An 18368-nucleotide genomic window follows, 5' to 3' on the forward strand; every position below is an offset into this window, starting at 1 on the left:
CAAAAAGAAACCCCCATCAGGTGTGAAAGATAAGAGCACTGCTGGACTGGAAGGGGTCAGCACATGTGAGCTCCAGACCCACTGGTTGCTAAGCAGCCAAGCGATGTTAGAGCCGTCCTGGATCTCATCTAGAAAAGGGGGCAGCTGAACAAGGAACCCACAGTGTCTCAGCACTCAAACTACCAGACTGTCCTCTCCCTCAGGAAAGCAAAGGAGCTTGGCAAGCACCTGGGGGTGGGAAGAGTGGAGAATCTTCTGGGCAATCCAGGGACTTTCTGGGATGTGCCTTTGCACAAAGTTCACTAAGACGACGACACAGTGGTCCAATCAGCACCGAGAACGAGGGCAGGGACTTACGGAGAAGACAGCTTACATTCACTGGGATAAGTACGACAGACAAGGAAAATTAGCCCACCTTTGGCCCTTCTTTTTGGTGAGGAAATACACAGGCATTAAGAATGGTTTAAGAGGGGCGCCTGGGTGGCTCAGTCGGTTAAGCGTCCGACTTCAGCTCAGGTCACGATCTCGCGGTCCGTGAGTTCGAGCCCCGCGTCAGGCTCTGGGCTGATGGCTCAGAGCCTGGAGCCTGCTTCCGATTCTGTGTCTCCCTCTCTCTCTGCCCCTCCCCCGTTCATGCTCTGTCTCTCTCTGTCTCAAAAATAAATAAAACGTTAAAAAATTAAAAAAAAAAAAAAAAAAAAAAGAATGGTTTAAGACAGTCTTCACACCACACTCACATGGTCATGATGCAGAGTAACTAACAAGGCATGAAGTAATTAGATATCAGTGACTTGAGGAAACTTCTAGTTTCTTTATAGGGATGACTTTTCAAACCCTTGATGTTGAAGAAGAGTAACTGGGAATGTTGATCTCAATAGGTAGTTTAAGGAAAGACAGATCTTGGAGAGAACGAAGGGACTGAACCAACCATCCTGAAGCAATAAAAATGCACTACATCCCCTAACTTCATTTACCCATTCTCCAAAACTGACATAAATGATAGCTCTGAAATTGTATTTCACAAAATGCCAAAGCTTCTTGGTCCGTAAAGCAGCTATTAAGAGAAAGGAAAAGACAGGCTTGAATGAATATGCCTCCTTGTTCAGACATATGTCTACACCATGGTTAGGACATGCTGACATTTCATTTGAAAAATGATCTATACAATGATTGAAATTAAATGAGATACTGTCAACAAAAGTGCCTAGAATAACGCTTAACTCACGCATGGAGCTTTGTGCGTGTTAAGTATGTTGTTAAATACTCTCAATTGCACTAGACTGGTTGTATTTCTTATATTGTGCTTCCTGACTTTCATTTTTCTTCCAAGTCTGAGCAACATAAACTTGGTTTACAAATTATATAAATGAAAACATAAGTTGCGTTTTGTTTTTTTTTTAACATTTTATTTATTTTTGAGACAGAGAGAGACACAGCATGAACGGGGGAGGGGCAGAGAGAGAGGGAGACACAGAATCGGAAGCAGGCTCCAGACTCTGAGCCATCAGCCCAGAGCCTGACGCGGGGCTCGAACTCACGGACCGTGAGATCGTGACCTGAGCTGAAGTCGGACGCCCAACCGACTGAGCCACCCAGGCGCCCCATAAGTTGTGTTTTAAATTCTAGTTCTTTTTGTTTTTAATGTTTTATTTATTTTTGAGAGAGAGCATGAGCAGGGCAGGAGCACACAGAGGGGGACAGAGGATCCAAAGCGGGCTCTGCGTTGACAGCACAGAGCCTGATGCAGGGCTCGAACTATGAACCGGGAGATGATGACCTGAGCTGAAGTCGGATGCTCAACCGACTGAGCCACCCAGGCGCGCCCCCTAAATCCTAAACTGTAATCAAGTTGATGAAATTCTGTAGTTTATGTAAGGAGCACTCGGTCAAGTCATGCGTGTTTCCCCTAATTTTCTCCACTTCTCCTCACAAACTGCTCCTTGCCCACTCTTTCAGGTGCCATATCTGACAGCTTCATCACAGCTACTGTCATCCACTGTAAGTCTTTAGGATTATCTTCTCACAATTTTAAGCCTACAGTGGCTTTAAGGGTCCATTAACACTCTGAAAATAGTTGCCAAATTTTGCATCAGGAAAGGAACACACTGAATTTAAATGAAAAACTAAATTTCAGGGGCACCTCACTGGCTCAGTCCAGTCGAGCATGTGACTCAATCTCAGGGTCATGAGTTCAAGCCCCATGTTGGACATGGAGCCTACCTAAAAAAATGAAAAGAAAATACAAAAGAAAAGCTAAACTTCACTAATGTGAAGGATAAGGTACATTCTTCAAACTGCTCTCATTACTTCCGCAGACAGCTTTTTCTAGTGCTCCCACTTAAAATGAAGGCAATGAACAAATTTTCACCATCCAAATTTGTGGAAAAGCGCTCAGTCTTAAAACAAGAACAGTCCTGCCTGCCTTGGGGTCCAACCCCACATGCCGGAGGAGCAGCTACACTATGGGAAAGGCCACAGTCACGCTGCCCTGAACAAAGGGAGTCAATGGGGTCTCAACAGCAAAGGGGGAAGCCCGCCTGCAAAGGGAAGGATCTCAGGTTCCTATGACCAATATTCATACTACCTGGAACACAACAGGTATAAAAACAAAGGATCATGATTCTCTGATCATGAAATAAGTATACAGCTGAATTATTTTTAAGTTTATTCATCTGAAAGCTTCTAACTAGTGATATCCGTTAGGTAAGGAATTCCTCACTGCCTAGATCCATGATGTTGAAAAGTAGCACACAGGAGGTACTTCTCAATCCAAAGAACTAACTTTGTACAATCTTGGCCCTGTGGTATGGCTCTGCTCCAGTGGTCCCCAGCTCCACTAGACATTAGGATTTAGGAAACACCAATGGAGGGAGGAAGGGAGGGGGACACAAACCTTGCCATCAGCATCAAAGGCTCCCTGGTGACCATCACATTGGTTCAGACCCCGATCCTATCAGTACCACAGCAGAGAGGCAAACTGTTCCCAGGGGCAGTTCTCTCTGCCGCCTGCCGAACACCCAAGAAAGCATGCATCTGACTAAGATGGGGGGGAGGGGGGGTCATTATTTCTCCATCCTCTAAACAAAGAGATCAATTAGCTGCCCCGGTGGAGCAAGGCCAAGGGCTGGGAATGGCTTTTAGAGTGCACAGCTCATATCCTCAACAGGGAGAGCTGAGTTTCCCTTTATGGAGCTGCAAGCGATGCTTCTAGTTTTGTGCTGGGGTATGGACAGGGCTAAGAACTGTCTGGGGGAGCCTCCATTTCTAACATCCACACTGGGTTAGTAAGTATTTTAGAAGCCAGTATTTCTCCCCACTCCAGCTACCGCAGAAGGGTCACTGGAGACTAGACGAGATCATGGTGGCTGGAGGTTAAGTGATTAAAAGATTTCCCAGGAGGAAGGGGAGGTGAAGGAGTATATTTCTGAACCTTTCTCATGGGTATGAGATGCAGGCACCTTTTTCCTACCCAGAACCATCACAATTTTATCCGTGAAGTTTTACACCTTCAACACATACACATACCGTTTTAAGGGTTTTCTGACCTGGGACATGCCCCCTTCTAGCTGAAACAGCACCACCAATCGGCACTGGATCCCACCCCGCTTGACTTGCCGGCTGCGGTTATGGTGGTAATGCACACCCTCAGGTCTCATTCAACCAGCTTCTGGAGAAAACAGTCACCCTTCGCTATTTGATAAAGTCATGTTATATTTTTAACCTAGTGGAGTAACTGGTCAAATCACAGACAGGACAGCAGGCTTCATGATCTTTTTGTCCTCTGTTATTCTTAGCTCAATTTCCACAACTGAGTAAGAAGGTTTTGGTGGACTTGTGAGAGTGTTAAAACTTTTTATCCCTTGTCAGCAGGAAAGAGCTGGCCTTTCTTGTGCCTTTCGTTCTGAATCTTGGGACAGATTAGGCTGGAATGCCACTGGGGAAAAAACCCGCTTATCTTTCACCATGAAGAGTATCAGGAGCTCAGTGATTCAGAATACAGGAAGGAAGGAGATTGTCCAAATGAATAGTATGTCCAAGTTAACTCAGGGTCTTAAGTAATGTGAGATTTTTTTTTTTTAACCTTCTTCACTGTGTTTATTCCTTAAAGTGAAGTTTCCAAAAATTATGATAAATGAAATGACAGATTTTTAATACCTCACAACATACCATTACCAGCCTGTATTACTCAACAAGATATCCCAACCATGTGTTTAATAGCTCTATAACCTTTTTTTATAATGTTCTGCTTATTAATAAAAGTCTTTAATAGAGGTCACAAATTCTAAATCTGGTAGTTTCAAATTAATGAAGTGTTAGGCGGCCGTGAGTTAAAATATAGATGTAATATTGGTGGTGTTAAAAAGAATCATATTACGGGAGTAAAATTTAGAGTATAGCAGTTCTTTCAGTAATTCAGAATACTAATTAACATTTCAGTACATTAAGATTTTAATTTCTAGGACAAAACCTAATCATGGGCCAGGTGGTAAATATCAATGTTACCGGAAAAAATAAAAGTGTACCCCCAAAATGCTACATTATCCTAAAACAAGACATCCTTTAGGAGGACTGCCTCCCCTTTTCAGACTGTTGAAGGGACCTGGCATCTGGTAATGCCCGCTGGCAGAGGGGGAAGCATGCAGATCCTCAGGGAGAGGGTAATTCTGGTGTCGGAGCAAAGGCTACATCAGATCAAGGCAAAGATTCCCCGTCTCTTCTAGGACAACTCAGGGGTCAGAGCCAGCCCCAAGCCAACAGGAGGTACAATCCACACGGCTGGGGGAGGCCAGGCACCTACACTCACCTTTCTCTTTTTGGCCAACTTGCTTGAACTGTCTGCACCTCTCTTCTCGGGATCAGGCTTCTTCCCTGTGGCGGGCTGCTTGTCCTCCGGTCTCTTCTGGCGGCCCCCTTTCCCAGGAAGCTGGGGTATCCGAGAAAGAAGGTCGAGGGTTATCTTCACCATCAAGATCGGCGGGGGAGCGGTGTCCCTGAGCGGGGAGAGCAGCTTGGGGTCTCTCGTGGGCCCCGGGAGCCTGTCCTTCCGGCGGTCTTCCTGGACAACCACGGCACGCCGGCAGCCGCTAGTCCTTCCACCGCCGCCCTGGGGCGGGCCCTGGCTCTGGGTCAAGGGGACCAGGGCAAAGTGCTCGGGGCTCCTGGCCCCCACATTGTCCTTCGTGGGCTCCGGGCCCGAGAGCGCCTTCGAGGGGGCCAGCGGCCCACTCCTGTGCTTCTTCCTCTCGCTGGGGCTGGGGCTGGGGCCGGGCGCTGTGGGCTTGGGCTCTCGGCCGTCTCCTGCGCGGGGCCTCCCTTTCGTCTTCACTTTGGGCTTGTCTTTGGAAGGCTGGTCTTTGGAGCCGTAGGGAGGGGGTCCCGGCTCACTTTCCACCTGCAGGCTGGCCCGCGAGTCTGCCTGCGCAGGGGCCTTGACGGGCTTTTTGGGCTGTTTGTTTCCAACGGTCTGCCTCTGGGGAGCCTCCTGTTGGGCGGGGGACTTCTGACAGCTCCTCTTGCCGGCGTGCAGGCCTTCCGAGGGGCCCCGAGGGCCCTTGCCGGAGCTCTTGAGGGCAGGATCTTTGGATTCCGAGCGCTCGTGGCTGGCGGCACCACCGCCGCCGTCGCCCCCGCCCTTGCCCTTACTCTCTGGGTGCCGAGGCGGAGGCTCCGCGCTCCCCAGGGCGTCCGGCGCTGCTGCTGGCTGGCTCACTTTGGTCAGCCAGTTGTCCAGCTGCCATTTGTTGGTTGTAGGAGGCTCGGGCTAAAAACCAAGGAGTAGAGAAGAATGTGAGCTAACCAAGGATGATAAACTCTTCTGTGCTAGTCACCCAATTGTATAGGACTCTCCCAGGGAGACGTAATCATTCCAAACCTAGGAATTCGAGTCCTTTTTATCCCCTCTAGATACAGGTCAGAGCCTCTTAATAATTAACTCTTAAAACAATCTTCCCATCTTTTTGTGCTACAGGAATTTTGCCGTAGCAGATATCGACTAATAACAGACCATGAGATATTGACCGATGTAGACCACTGACAACTGGGGAGAAATCTTTGTAGCAAGTATTCTGTTCTAATAGTAATTCCAGTGTAATTTAGACAGAAATGACACATTTTGGCTCCTAAACTATCCTATCAGAAAATAAAGGGAGAAATGAAGAATAAACAGAATCCTTTTATCAAGGATTTTCAGAAGGCTAATGAGTAAACTAATAATCTTAGTGATTACCTATAGGCTTTATCCTTTTTTTTTTTTTTTTGACATACTTTTCAACTGAAAAGCACTTTCCGCAAGACTTGATTTCATTTCTTTACTTAAAAACATTAAACATTTATACATGACAAGGTTTGCAGTATGTCGTGGAATACTGCTTGATTTTCAAATTTTACACCTCGCTTGGGTAAAAGAATCAAGTGAAGGTGCATTAACCACTTGAATTTAGTCCCACTTGAAGTCTTTAAAACTCAAACATTATGTCTCTTGTTACAGGCAATCTTATCTGAAATAGCATCTATTTTTCTAAGAAACACAGGGTGGCTCCAGAACACACAATTAAGAGCAGTGAGATGACACTGATTATACGTACATCTGATAGGACAAACAAACAGAAGTTCCTGGCTTCTCCTGGTATCTTAACTGTTTTTCAAATCTTTGTTGCTCACTGGCTATTGATGCATCCTAACACGTCTCTCCAAGTAGATTATTAACAGAATGACCCAAAGACGTTTCTGTCTCCAAGTTCCACTCTTATGTTTGCAATACAGTGATGTACATGAGATATTTACTTAAAGCATTTCTACAGGCATGTTACAGCACCTATACATTTTACACCATATGGAAACATTAGTGTCTAATAGAGTAAGCAATGATTATCCCTTTTAAAAGGGCAGCACATCACCCACATGCTACATGTTTTTTAAGATCCATTCTGATCTGTGGTTTGTATGAGTGACGAAACCATATATGCAATGTACCAGAGAGTTAACTGAAAGATATTCCACATAGGATTTAACTGGTTAGAGATTAGGGATAAGCAGATCACTCCAGTAGGTGGATGATATTTTACAGGAAAGACTGCTAACAACTTTCTGAAGTGGAATGTCCCAAATAATTCAACTCTATAAAAACACTACAAATTGATACGTCAAGACGTGGATATAATGTAAAGGATTTTTGACCAGAAAAAAAGTTAGGTAATAAAATGATCAGGTAGGTAGTTTGGGCTTGGTGTGATGAAAACAGAAGAGGAACTGTAAGGAACCAGGTAGGACCATAGTTCAGCCAGAAGGAGGGCTGCAGAACTGTTTTTTTCTGCTTACCCCTCACTGCTGCTTAATATATCTCCTTCAATATCAACTCTACACCCAGGCTCTCATTTGAATTTCAGAGCAGAAGGGAAGGAAGAAGGAAACTACTCTAATGTGCCAGGCATTTATTTTGCCACAGGAAATCTAAAACTGTATTCCATATTCTAACAAGGCAGGATGATTGTTAATAGTGGAGAAAAGATTAGCACCCAATACCTACTTGTCAAATGTGACTTCCTGCAAAGGCTTGAGGGTGTGGCAATCTGGGTGCTAACCAGGAACAAGGCATTAAGATATATCACTTGCCAATCACCTTAGGAACCAAAACTTTCAAATCCTTTCTTGGGAGAGGTATGGATCTCTCACCAAGGCTAAGTTTACAGCCCCACTGACATCACTGACATGCTCTACAGAAGAGTATTTATTCGTGAACCAAAAAGGAAAGTCATTCCTGGTATAAATAACATCTGTTCTCCCCCCACCCCAAAACAGGGCAGTATAAGATACATTTAGTAGGAATGTCCTACTAAAGGAATGTCCTGGTTACAGAAATAAAACACATTTTCTTCAACTATGGTCCTAAAATTGTCCAGAAGGAAGGCATATGGCCCAATTGCAGGGTAAAATTGAATTTATGTGCCTAGACAAGGAGAAAAGGTATGGACAATCCCTTCTACAGACCTGCCATAAAGACGTAAAATGGATAGAATTATTTTAAGATCAGATATTATTTGGGTGTTGGGATAAGGAAAACTTTTACATTAAGGGATTGAATGAAATAGATTTTAAAATGAATTTTAAGCGCTGGACAGGATCAAGATTTGGACTTTCCTTTCTTCCCCTGCCTTTCCTCATGCCCCGCCATCAGTCTCCCAGTCCAGTGCTGGTGCAACCCCAACACTGCACACTGGGTGTGAAAAAAAATACCGGATTTTCACTAGGTTTTTTTTTTTTTTTTTTTTTTTTAATTTATTTTGAAAGGGAGAGCATGCACGAGTGGGGGAGGGGCAGAGAGAGAATCCCGCTCTGTCAGGGCAGAGCTCGAACCCACCAACTGCGAGATCATGACCTGAAGCCAAAGTCGGATGTTTAACCCACTGAGCCACCCAGGCGCTCCTCACTAAGTTTTAAGAAATGTTTGACTATACGTCCCTTTACATCTCCTAACTCCTCAAATTGGTGGAAGTTCATGCATTTTAGGATAAATTGTGATTCTGAATAAAAAGTTTTGAGCTATGCACAAATATGTCTCCTTTTTTTTTTTTTTTTTCTTCGTAAAAATGTCGTTATGAGTCTCAAAATGTAAGGAAAAGAAGGAAAGGAAAGGACTATGAGAGAGAGGCATGGTATAGTAGCAAAAAATGCTCTGGAGTCAGATGGCCATGGGCCTAAATCTTGGTGTTGCTACCTTTCAACTGGTAAAAAGACAGCTCCCAACCTCCCACGGTTGATGGAGAGCTAAGTCAAATAACTCATTAAAAAATACCAAGAGTATGGGAGGCAAATCAACAAAGGCACTTCACTATAAACAAAGCGGGACAATGAATCTACATTAGAAGACCAAGTAGATCCTTGAATAATGGAGAATAGAATCATTTTTTCTTAATGTATGCAGTAAAAAGACGATGTGTCCCATATATTTGGAAAAGCTGAGATTTACATTTTGATTCACACTATAAAGCAGACACCGAAAGCAGCTTCCCCCAAATTGCCAGCCCATTGGTGGGCATACGGCATTTCAGATCGCCTAAGATCACTGGACTACTTTATCAAGTGGATTTAAAATGGAGCCATAACAAGCACAAATCTTAGCATTAAAAATAGATTTTAAAAAAGGGTGACGGGGCGGCTGGGTGGCTCAGTCGGTTAATCATCTGAGTCTTGGTTTCAGCTCAGGTCACGATCTCACGGTGTTTGAGCTCAAGCCCCGTGCTGGGCTCCACAGCTGGAGTTTCAGCTACTTGGGTTTCATCCTCTCTCTCTCTCTCTCTCTCTCTCTTCCTCTGACCCTCCCCTGCTCACACTATCTCAGTCTCTCTCAAAATAAATAAATAAACTTAAAAAAAAATACTCTCACACATGAGATTTACAATAATGCAGGTGTTTCTTTGAAAAGAAAAGAAGGTATGGGGTGCCTGGGTGGCTCAATCAGTTAAGTGTCCGACTTCGGCTCAGGTCATGATCTTGCAGTTCGTGAGTTCAAGCCTCGCGTGGGGTCCTGTGCTGACAGCTCGGAGCCTGGAGCCTGCGTCTCCCTCTCTCTGCCCCTTGCCTGCTTACATTCTGTCTCACTCTCTCTCAAAAATAAACATTAAAAAAAAAAAAAAAACTTAAAAAATATATATAAATAAATAAAAAATAAAAGGAAAAAAGGTAGTTAAATACACCGGGGGGTGGGGATGGGAATTAAAGGTTTAAAATCTACACAAAGACAAATTATTTCTGGTGACATCTCAGTACATGACATATAAACTGCACCCAAATCTAGACTTGCTCATCAGCGCAAACGTGCAAATATGAGCCTGTTTGGTAAGGCAATTTAAAAAAATAAAGTAGGATGGGAACAATTTTTTCGAAAAGTCTCAATCTTTTCCAGTAACTTTTGAACAACAAGATATAATGGTTTCATTAATATAAATGCTAGATGAAATTTTTCTTTCAAGTTTCAATTATTCAGCCAAATCTGTACCATTTTCATTTTATTTGAACTGAATTTTATTATTTAATTCAATTCTCTTCCTTCTTTTAGTAACCAAACAAGCATGAAGATTTTTCTAATTGAATAAGGAGACATAAAGCAAAGTTCTTATAAGCAGGGAACAAGCAATTTGTCTACAAAGCATTTTCAGTATCTTTTCCCTGATGCACAGAATAATTATTTCAACAGTAATTAGAATCACACAAGGAAACAGCCCCCAGAAACACATAGAGTAGTTTCTAAAATCTGCAAGGCATTTTAAGTACAGTTAATGCTGATTCATGTTTATTCACTCAAAAAAAATATTTATTGAGCATTTAGTCTGTGCCAGACATAAATTCATGTCTAACAAAAAAATGACACTCAGTTATTTTTCCTTGCCCTCAGACATGGCTGTTAAGTCTCACTACATTATCTCCAGATGCATTCAGTTAATGCTCTAGTGGAACTGCCCTGATTTCTAAACAGATGTAAATATTGGGAACTTGAACGCTTTCTTAATCAGAAAGGCTCATTTCCCAGGATTCCCATCTAAAATGAGCAGAGTAATTTTCTCTATACAAACTGGTCTAGTTCATTCACCAAAAAGGTCTTCCCTTTCCACCAAGTATAATTTTTAATTGCTACTCCACGTTTTGAGGGCCTCTGGCAACCCTGATTGTTGTTACTAGACTTCTTGTATTCAACAATCCAGTAAAAAAATAGAATAAGTCTTCCAGATAAACGTGCTTGCGATTTGCAGTCTCATCTGTTTATCTTACAGTTTCTCCCAAGGGTGGGTGACAGGCACACACAATTATCCCTGTTTTACATGGAACACAGGGAGCAAGAAACACAGCCCTGGCAAGATCACTTTGCCATCAATTTAATGCATGGCTTTTAGTGATTCAAAAATAGAACCTCTGATGACTTATTTCTAGTTCACGTTCCTGTCCTATGCTAAATTGGGCTGTCTCCTTTTGATTTCCTTAATTCATGCATTCCTGAAATTTCAAAAAGAATTCTCATTAATATTAAAACAGCAGCCTACTGAGAAAAAAAAAAAAAAAAACACAAAAAGCGAGTTGTCTTTTTTAATAGAAGGGAAAAGAAAATGGTGTGCAAACATTCTTAATGAGTCGCTCCTCCAAACAACACTAGCCACAACAGAGAAGAACTTATCATTTTATAGAAGGAGAGAGAAGACCTCTCTCCCAAACTTCTATTGCCAAATGTTTGGTAAGAAATAAATAGAAATAGCTGGCCCTACGCAGCACAGGGGTAGGAGAGAGTTGCCCCATGGGACAGAACCACTCAGTCCACAGCCAGTGCTGGCCCACAGCAGACTAGCCCCAAAAGCAGAATGCCGCCATCCTAGATTGCCTCCTGGAGGGGACACAATACCTCAGGAGCCGGAGTTTCTAGGGGCTCATTCTCTTCGCTGTCACTTGAGCTGCTCTCGCTCTCCGAGTCCGAGGAGCTGTCTGAGTCACTGGTGCTCTCTGACTCGGCACTACTGGAATGTGCTGAGGCCGCGGCTTCTGGAAGCGACTGTGGAGCACTGCGAAGCAACCGAAGAGAGAATCTGAAGACACCTCACAAGGTGGATTTTCTCCCTCTTTACTCACACCCCACCCTGCCCTCCAACCATTTTTCTGCTACTCAAAAGAGAGGGCCTGAATAATACCTAACATTACTAAATTACCACATCATCCAGTTGAGAGAAAGGCCCACAGTGGCTCAAAAAGTCAGTGAAAAATATTTAAAATGGCTCACCAAATAACTACATAAATGAGAAGCTTGTGGATATTTTGCTCCTGAAGAACATTTTGAGTTACACAAAATTCAAGTTAGATGGTAGCACTTTATATCAGAAGTTTAGTAAACCACGGCATGGACTGCCTGTCTATTCTTCTAAATAAAGTTTTATTAGGACATGTCCACACCTGTTATTTAAGTATTGTCTAGATCTGCTTTTATACCACAAAAGCAGAGCTGAATAGTTTCAAAAGCTAAATAGTTTTTAGGCCATATAGCCTAAAATATTTACTTTCTGACCCTTTGTGTTTGCTTTAAATGGGTATAAATTAACCCATTAAGTTATTTTATGAAGTTAGTTTATAAAAGAACAGCTAATAAATTAAAACCTCCCTCTGTTCTCTATATGAAAACGAACCGAATGGTAGCCAGAGACCATTGAATATAAATGGCGCTCTTCTGGAAAGTGGCCTCAAAGGTAATCCAGTCACACCCTTGGGCAGAGTTATAGAAGAGGCCATTCTTTATGAGTGGCTTAGGATCACCCCCAAATACCAGCTGAAGTAGAGATTAACTACTACAAGTTTTAAGAATAAGGCAAGAATTCTAGTCAGGGAGAAAACACACTGATCACACTGCTGGGCCCATACAGAATTTCATAGCCTATCTTAAAAACTTGTCCCAGATGGGATCAGCCAGGGCAATAAATCAAGAACTATAATCTTGAAAGCCTCCACAACCACCTAAAATATTAAATGATTTATTAAATAAATTTTTTTATTAAAACAAAATAGACTAACAAAAAAAAATACCAAAGTCACTAGTTGAGGTAATTTTAAAACACGCACACTATACTACAAATGATGTAACTGCCTCATATAAAACGCTACATCAAATTTGCGATCCCGTTCTCCCTGGTAGCTGAAGAGCTTCAGCCAGTGAGGATTAGAATGAGATGCACTTTCAGTGTGCTTCCTGCTTCTAATTTATCCCCATCTTTCCTATTTTCTCTTCCTCCACTTTAAAGTTAGGCTATTTTGTCATATTTTATGCCACCAGAAGTTACTGAACAGAAGAGAAAATGAGCAGAGCTTTTGAATCCAGACAACCTCACATAATTACACGATAATTACATGGTCTGCCTCCACAATAACTGTAACGTCACCTGTGTGGCAGGAAGGTTTTTATTGCTGAGCACGTCTCGGAATGGATGACCACATCTCAAGAAGTAAAACAGCTACAGCATAGTTTAACCCTTTGTCCATGGAAGGCAGGTACCAATATATTAAATCATTAAGTTCAATACCAGAGGAAAATATTGTAAAGACAGTTCAGATAATTCCCACTTCCAAAAACTAAAGCACCTTATTTTCTGAAATATGGCTGCTACTTACAAAGTGAAAACAGTGCCATTTTTCATCACACTAAAATGTACTCTAGGTCAACTTTTTAAAGCAGCTGAAACAACTAGAAAACTCACATGACTGAGAAAATAGGCACTATGGAAAACAATTTCTAGATATGATTCACCTTTGTAATTTTTGAAAACAGCAAATAAAAACATTATGCTCCTCAGCATAACTTTTTAAACACTGGTTATATTAATACTGATGAAAGTGATTTAAGCTTATTTTTTTTAACTCTCAAAAATTTTTAAATTCCAATCTGATGATCTAGGTAGGTACAGGGACTTTCTCTTTTATAGAGCTAACAACCTCTCTAGGCTGATTTAAGCTTCCAAAAACTTAAATAGGTACTTTCTTCTAACTGTGATCCTTCACGTCCTTCTCCATGAAGAAGCTATGAAAGCACTAACAGAGAAACGCAAACACTTTGCCCGCACACAATACCTTGGAGGTGCAGATGCAGAAGGAGGCTTCTCTGGGCTCTAGGTATTCACAATAAGGGCAAGAAGGACCAGGAAAAGAACAAAACAACAGGTTAGGATAAGCAGCTGGAAAGCTTACATTTTTAAGGATTCCTGGTATTACGGGGGTGTACAAAACTTACTTGTTCGTTGTCACTGTCCTCACTGTCACTGAGCTGAAGGTCATCTTCGAGCATGCTGGAATGGGCAGGGACACAGACATTGTAGGATTTAAAGTATTGTCTACTAACTTCTTTTAGTATATAAATAGAAAATATGCTTAATGATAAAAAAAAAAAAACAACAGAGATGGGATAGGTATAATTTTTATTTATTCATCAAATGCCTTATTTTTCAGAAATGTTAAGTTTTACTATTATAACACAGAAACTAGTTTAGTCCAAGCTCCTTACTATCTCAAGACTGAATCTTCCACACGTTCTGAGCATTAAAAGCAGAACTACCACGAGACAGGGATTTGTGACCAGCCCGGAGACTCAAGTTCCTAGGTCTACACAAACAAAACAAACAATAACGACTACCAGAAAAAATATACACAATACACTCTATTTTCTTCAATAGTCTCTAACTACATTAAGTGATTAACCAGTAAATAAGTTAACACTGGATGAGTATTTGTAAAGTGTTTAGAAGAGTGCCAAGGCACTCAAGTGTTATATGTGAATTCAATATATAGTAAGATATACGAAGCTATCAAGGCCATTGCCACCAAATACTGCAGGTATCTTACATTTTTGTTCAAAGGACATTATTAATATTAAACTTTATTTTTCACCCCACCCACAAATTCTCTTTTGTCTGCTTAAACACTCATTAGTTGAAAGAGTAGTAATATCAATAACACTGTTGTCTAGAAAATATGTTTAACCTTACTGCTATCATTCTGGTGAAAATAAAACCTCAGTTCACTTCCTCAAAGTTATAGTTAATACTCATCTCTAGGAATTCTGGTCTATGATCAACTTCAGTGCTAAGAGCAAACATCAGGGGCACCTGGGTGGCTCAGTCAGTTAAGCTTCCAACTTCGGCTCAGGGTATGACCTCACAATTCTTGAGTTCAAGCCCCTCACTGGGCTCTCTGCTGTCAGCACGGAGACCACTTCAGATCCTCTGCCTCTCTCTCTCTCTCTGCCCCTCCCCTACTCTCTTTCTCTCTCTCAAAAATAAAATAAAAAAATATTTTTAAGAGAAAAAAAAAAAAAGCAAACATTATACTTCAATTAAAAAAAAAAAAAGCCATTTTCCAGTCCCTACATGTTTATTCAACTCTCAGCCCTTCCTTATCTCCTCCCTTTTACCATCTTCTAAGGATAAAACTACAATCAAAAGAATGTATCAGTAATTAATTGTTTGTTCCCACTTCCCCCAAATTTATGAACATCACTATTTGAGGAAATATTGTGAAGGTGAAAAAAAAAAACAAAAACCAATCTGCTTAAGTATATAAGAAATGCTCCAAAAAGCAAAATTATATTAGTTACAATCCTTTAGTATTTCTAAAAATACCTCTGCAATAATCTGACCAACAATTTTTACTGCAAACCCACTAGCTGCCACTGAAGTAAAAGCAGGCATGATTATTTTGGGAATCCTTGGTAAAATCACTCTATTTTCTAACGAAAACAAATTATAAAACGTGGCTCTTTTGTAAATGACCACCTACATGCAATGTTTTAATTGTGCCAAGGAACTATTTTCACCAACAAATGTACGAAAACTATCCTGTGATAAGTCTCTTAAAAATACAAAAGCTGTTAGCTACTTGTAAATGGAGATGCTGCTCAATATTTATCTAATGACATAAGGCTAGAAAAACACAGACTTCAGATGCAAAACCTGGCAGTAGCTATCATAATGGTGTGTAAGAAAAAAAGTCAGTCAACAATGTTAGTGCTGAAGGGTGGCTTGGCTGGGGTATACACACAAAAAAGATAAAAGATATATATATATCTTTGAATAAATTTAAGGTATAACGCAACCAGAAAAAAAGAAAAAAAAATAACCTGACAAAGTATATTCAATGTTAGCCACTACCACCAAAACCACAGTTAACAGACCTCTTTGTTTCTTAGTTATTGGGTTTTGCATAAAACTGGTTTGTCTTAACTTCCCAAAATATCAACGATCATGTAATCCAATCACCTTCCCGTTGTAAGCAGAGGGCTAGATACTCTGTTAAGCTGTCTGCCTGGCTTCCATGAATATACTCTCCTAAAGTGGCTTCCATGAATATACTCTCCTAAAGTAAGTCAGAAAATATATGTTCTGACCTTTAGCTCTACTTTCTCTGAGGGAATGAAAGGGACTGTGAAAGTGCTGTCCCAGATTCCGAGAATTTCCCCCTCAGAACATTATGTAGGCAATAACAAAATAGGCCCGCAGGTCTGACACCTAAAGAGATGAGTGGCCTCTGAAGGCAGACTGCTCCAGATAGCTCTAAAGAAACATTCACTCAAAAAGCAATGATAAACCAATAGGCAAACAAAATCTATCACTTACGTAGCATATACTGGTTATTTACACTTGGTATTCCACTGAATCAAAATTCAAGATACAATTTGATGCAAAAATCAAGATTTTTTTAAAAATAAGCTCTATGCCCAATATGGGGCTTGAATTCGTGACCCCAAGGCCAAGAATCGTGTGCCCTACCATCTGAGCCAGCCGGGCGCCCTGATGCAAAAATCAACATATTATATTGTCAGTGTCTGCCAAAAGTAACCACGGAATCTTCCAGAAACCATAGTTTATTATTATCGCCAGATGGGTAGCTCAACATAAACCAGCATGCTAATGGGGGGAGGGGGGCGGGAACCTCTAAAGTTTTTTTTAACAAACATGTACTACATCTGTATTAAGAAAAAAATTAACTTGAGGTGCCCGGGTGGCTCAGTCATTAAGTATCCAACTTTAGCTCAGGTTATGATCTCATGGTTTGTGGGTTCAAGACCCACATCGGGCTGTGCTGACACCTGGAGTCTGCTTAGGATTCTGTGTGTCTCTCGCTACCCCTCTCTTGCTCGTGCTCTGTCTCTCTCTCTCTCTCTCTCTCTCAAAAATAAGTAAACACTAAAAACAAAAACAAAAAAAGTTAACTTAAGAACCATAACTAAGTTTTGCCAATATAGAAAATTAATCATGAATGCCATTGTGACTTTACAAAAAAAAAAAAAAAAAGAATCTATATAGTTAGGAGAAAATCTAACCAGATGACAGGTAAAAGTTTTACTGTTAGAGATAAAGAAAAAAATGTAAAGGAACCAGCTGCTAAAACCCCGTTTGTCCCACTAACAAGCATGACTGAGGCCAAGTACATTACTATACTGCACTTCACATACCATATGTAGAAGAACAGGTCCTTAATGGGAAAAATGGCAAAACTAATTATAGCACATCTGGGTGACCACCTTTGCACCCCTAGAAGGGAATCAAATCTCTTAGACCCAGTCTCACTCATACCAGTAAGATCTAGGTCAAGAGAGCATAAGGCTCAAGGGACATACTCAACTGTAAGCTTTTCTGGGGCAGGATCAAGTCATTTTCACCTTCATATCTTCTATATCCAGAACTTGGCAGGGACCCTAAAAGGCTGGCTGAATGAACAGCACTGCTTTTGCTGAATAAGTAACAGTACCACATAGCTGCGCCCACTGCGTGATCACAACTCTATAATCACTGCCTTTGCTCACAACCCTATAGGCTGCCTCTCATCATCCCGTCACATTCTAAGGGTGAGGCAATGGGCTCAGAATGGCCACCTAGCTTGCTAGCTGAAGATCATGGGGTTGGTTCATGCTGGATCCAGAATGCAAAAGCCATTCCATCTTATATGACCCCCTTGCTCTGGCCAATAAAGGACACAAGGGCTGGAAAACCTACCTGATGGGATGGAATCTAAGCTTCAGAATCCCCTGAAAGACTTGGATTTAAAAGAAAATAGTAATTATCCTGTTGGAATAAAATGAATACACTATTTTTCCCTTATAAAAATAAATGAACTAGAACCCTTATATACTTTTAAAATGGGTGAAACAACAAATTTCACTTCCAAACGCAAGACAAAGCAGTTATTTCAAAGCATAGGACACCATACGGCCTACCGTAGCACTGTTCAAAAGAAGCCAAATACTCAGGTACAGCAACTCTTTGAACTAACACGGAGGTTTAACCACATTTCACATTACTGGTGAGGGAGAGTTTTCACTTAAAGGTTACAAACAACCCTCAAACCCCTTTGTACAAACGCATTCTTCAGGCAGCTGCTCCACAGAGCCGACAGAGCCACGTACAGGTTCCGGCAGGCGCGCTTCAGTGACTCATGGCCCGACTGTTACTGTGCGAAGACACACAAGACAAGCCTTTATTCCTTTCCCATTCCTCAGTACTGGGCTTGCCAAAGACTTCACTGCCAATATTCTGTAACATCTCAACTCAAACCCCAAAATGACATAAATAAATGGATTTTTTGGCTCAACATTTCCTATGATCACGCCATACATTTTATTTGGGGAAAGAGCAAGTGAAGGCAAGCTCACGGTAATTAATAAGTCACAACCCTGGTATTAGGTGTGTTTAAAACAGTAAGTAATACTTTTTCGAAACCGCTAATGAACACGTGAGAATGTGTAAACTTGAACAATCTCACAAACTTAAAACTGATTTGGGAATAGGACGGGTGATGGAGTGCAGGGAAAGAGAAAGAGGCTGGGCTCCAAAGTGGACATACATAATTCTTCAAAT

General features: G+C 41.4%; 1 protein-coding gene across 4 annotated transcripts in view; it reads right to left on the minus strand.

Moving 5' to 3' along the window:
* Positions 1-18368, minus strand: part of AFF1 (ALF transcription elongation factor 1) — a 145928-nt gene that overhangs the window by 31760 nt on the left and 95800 nt on the right. For all 4 annotated transcript variants that reach the window (XR_002084563.2, XM_019465067.2, XM_019465048.2 and 1 more), the window contains exons 8-11: positions 13751-13805; positions 13591-13628; positions 11387-11543; positions 4805-5761 (exon numbers count right to left, since the gene is read on the minus strand). Coding sequence is in view for 3 of the 4 variants with exons in the window: in XM_019465067.2 (XP_019320612.2) it covers positions 4805-5761; positions 11387-11543; positions 13591-13628; positions 13751-13805 (1207 nt within the window). In the remaining variant the exon portion in view is untranslated. The remainder of the gene's footprint in view (positions 1-4804; positions 5762-11386; positions 11544-13590; positions 13629-13750; positions 13806-18368) is intronic.

The sequence above is a fragment of the Panthera pardus genome, unplaced genomic scaffold (assembly GCF_024362965.1).
Source record: "Panthera pardus isolate Hobbes unplaced genomic scaffold, ASM2436296v1 HiC_scaffold_13, whole genome shotgun sequence".
In the NCBI taxonomy this organism is placed as follows: domain Eukaryota; kingdom Metazoa; phylum Chordata; class Mammalia; order Carnivora; family Felidae; genus Panthera; species Panthera pardus.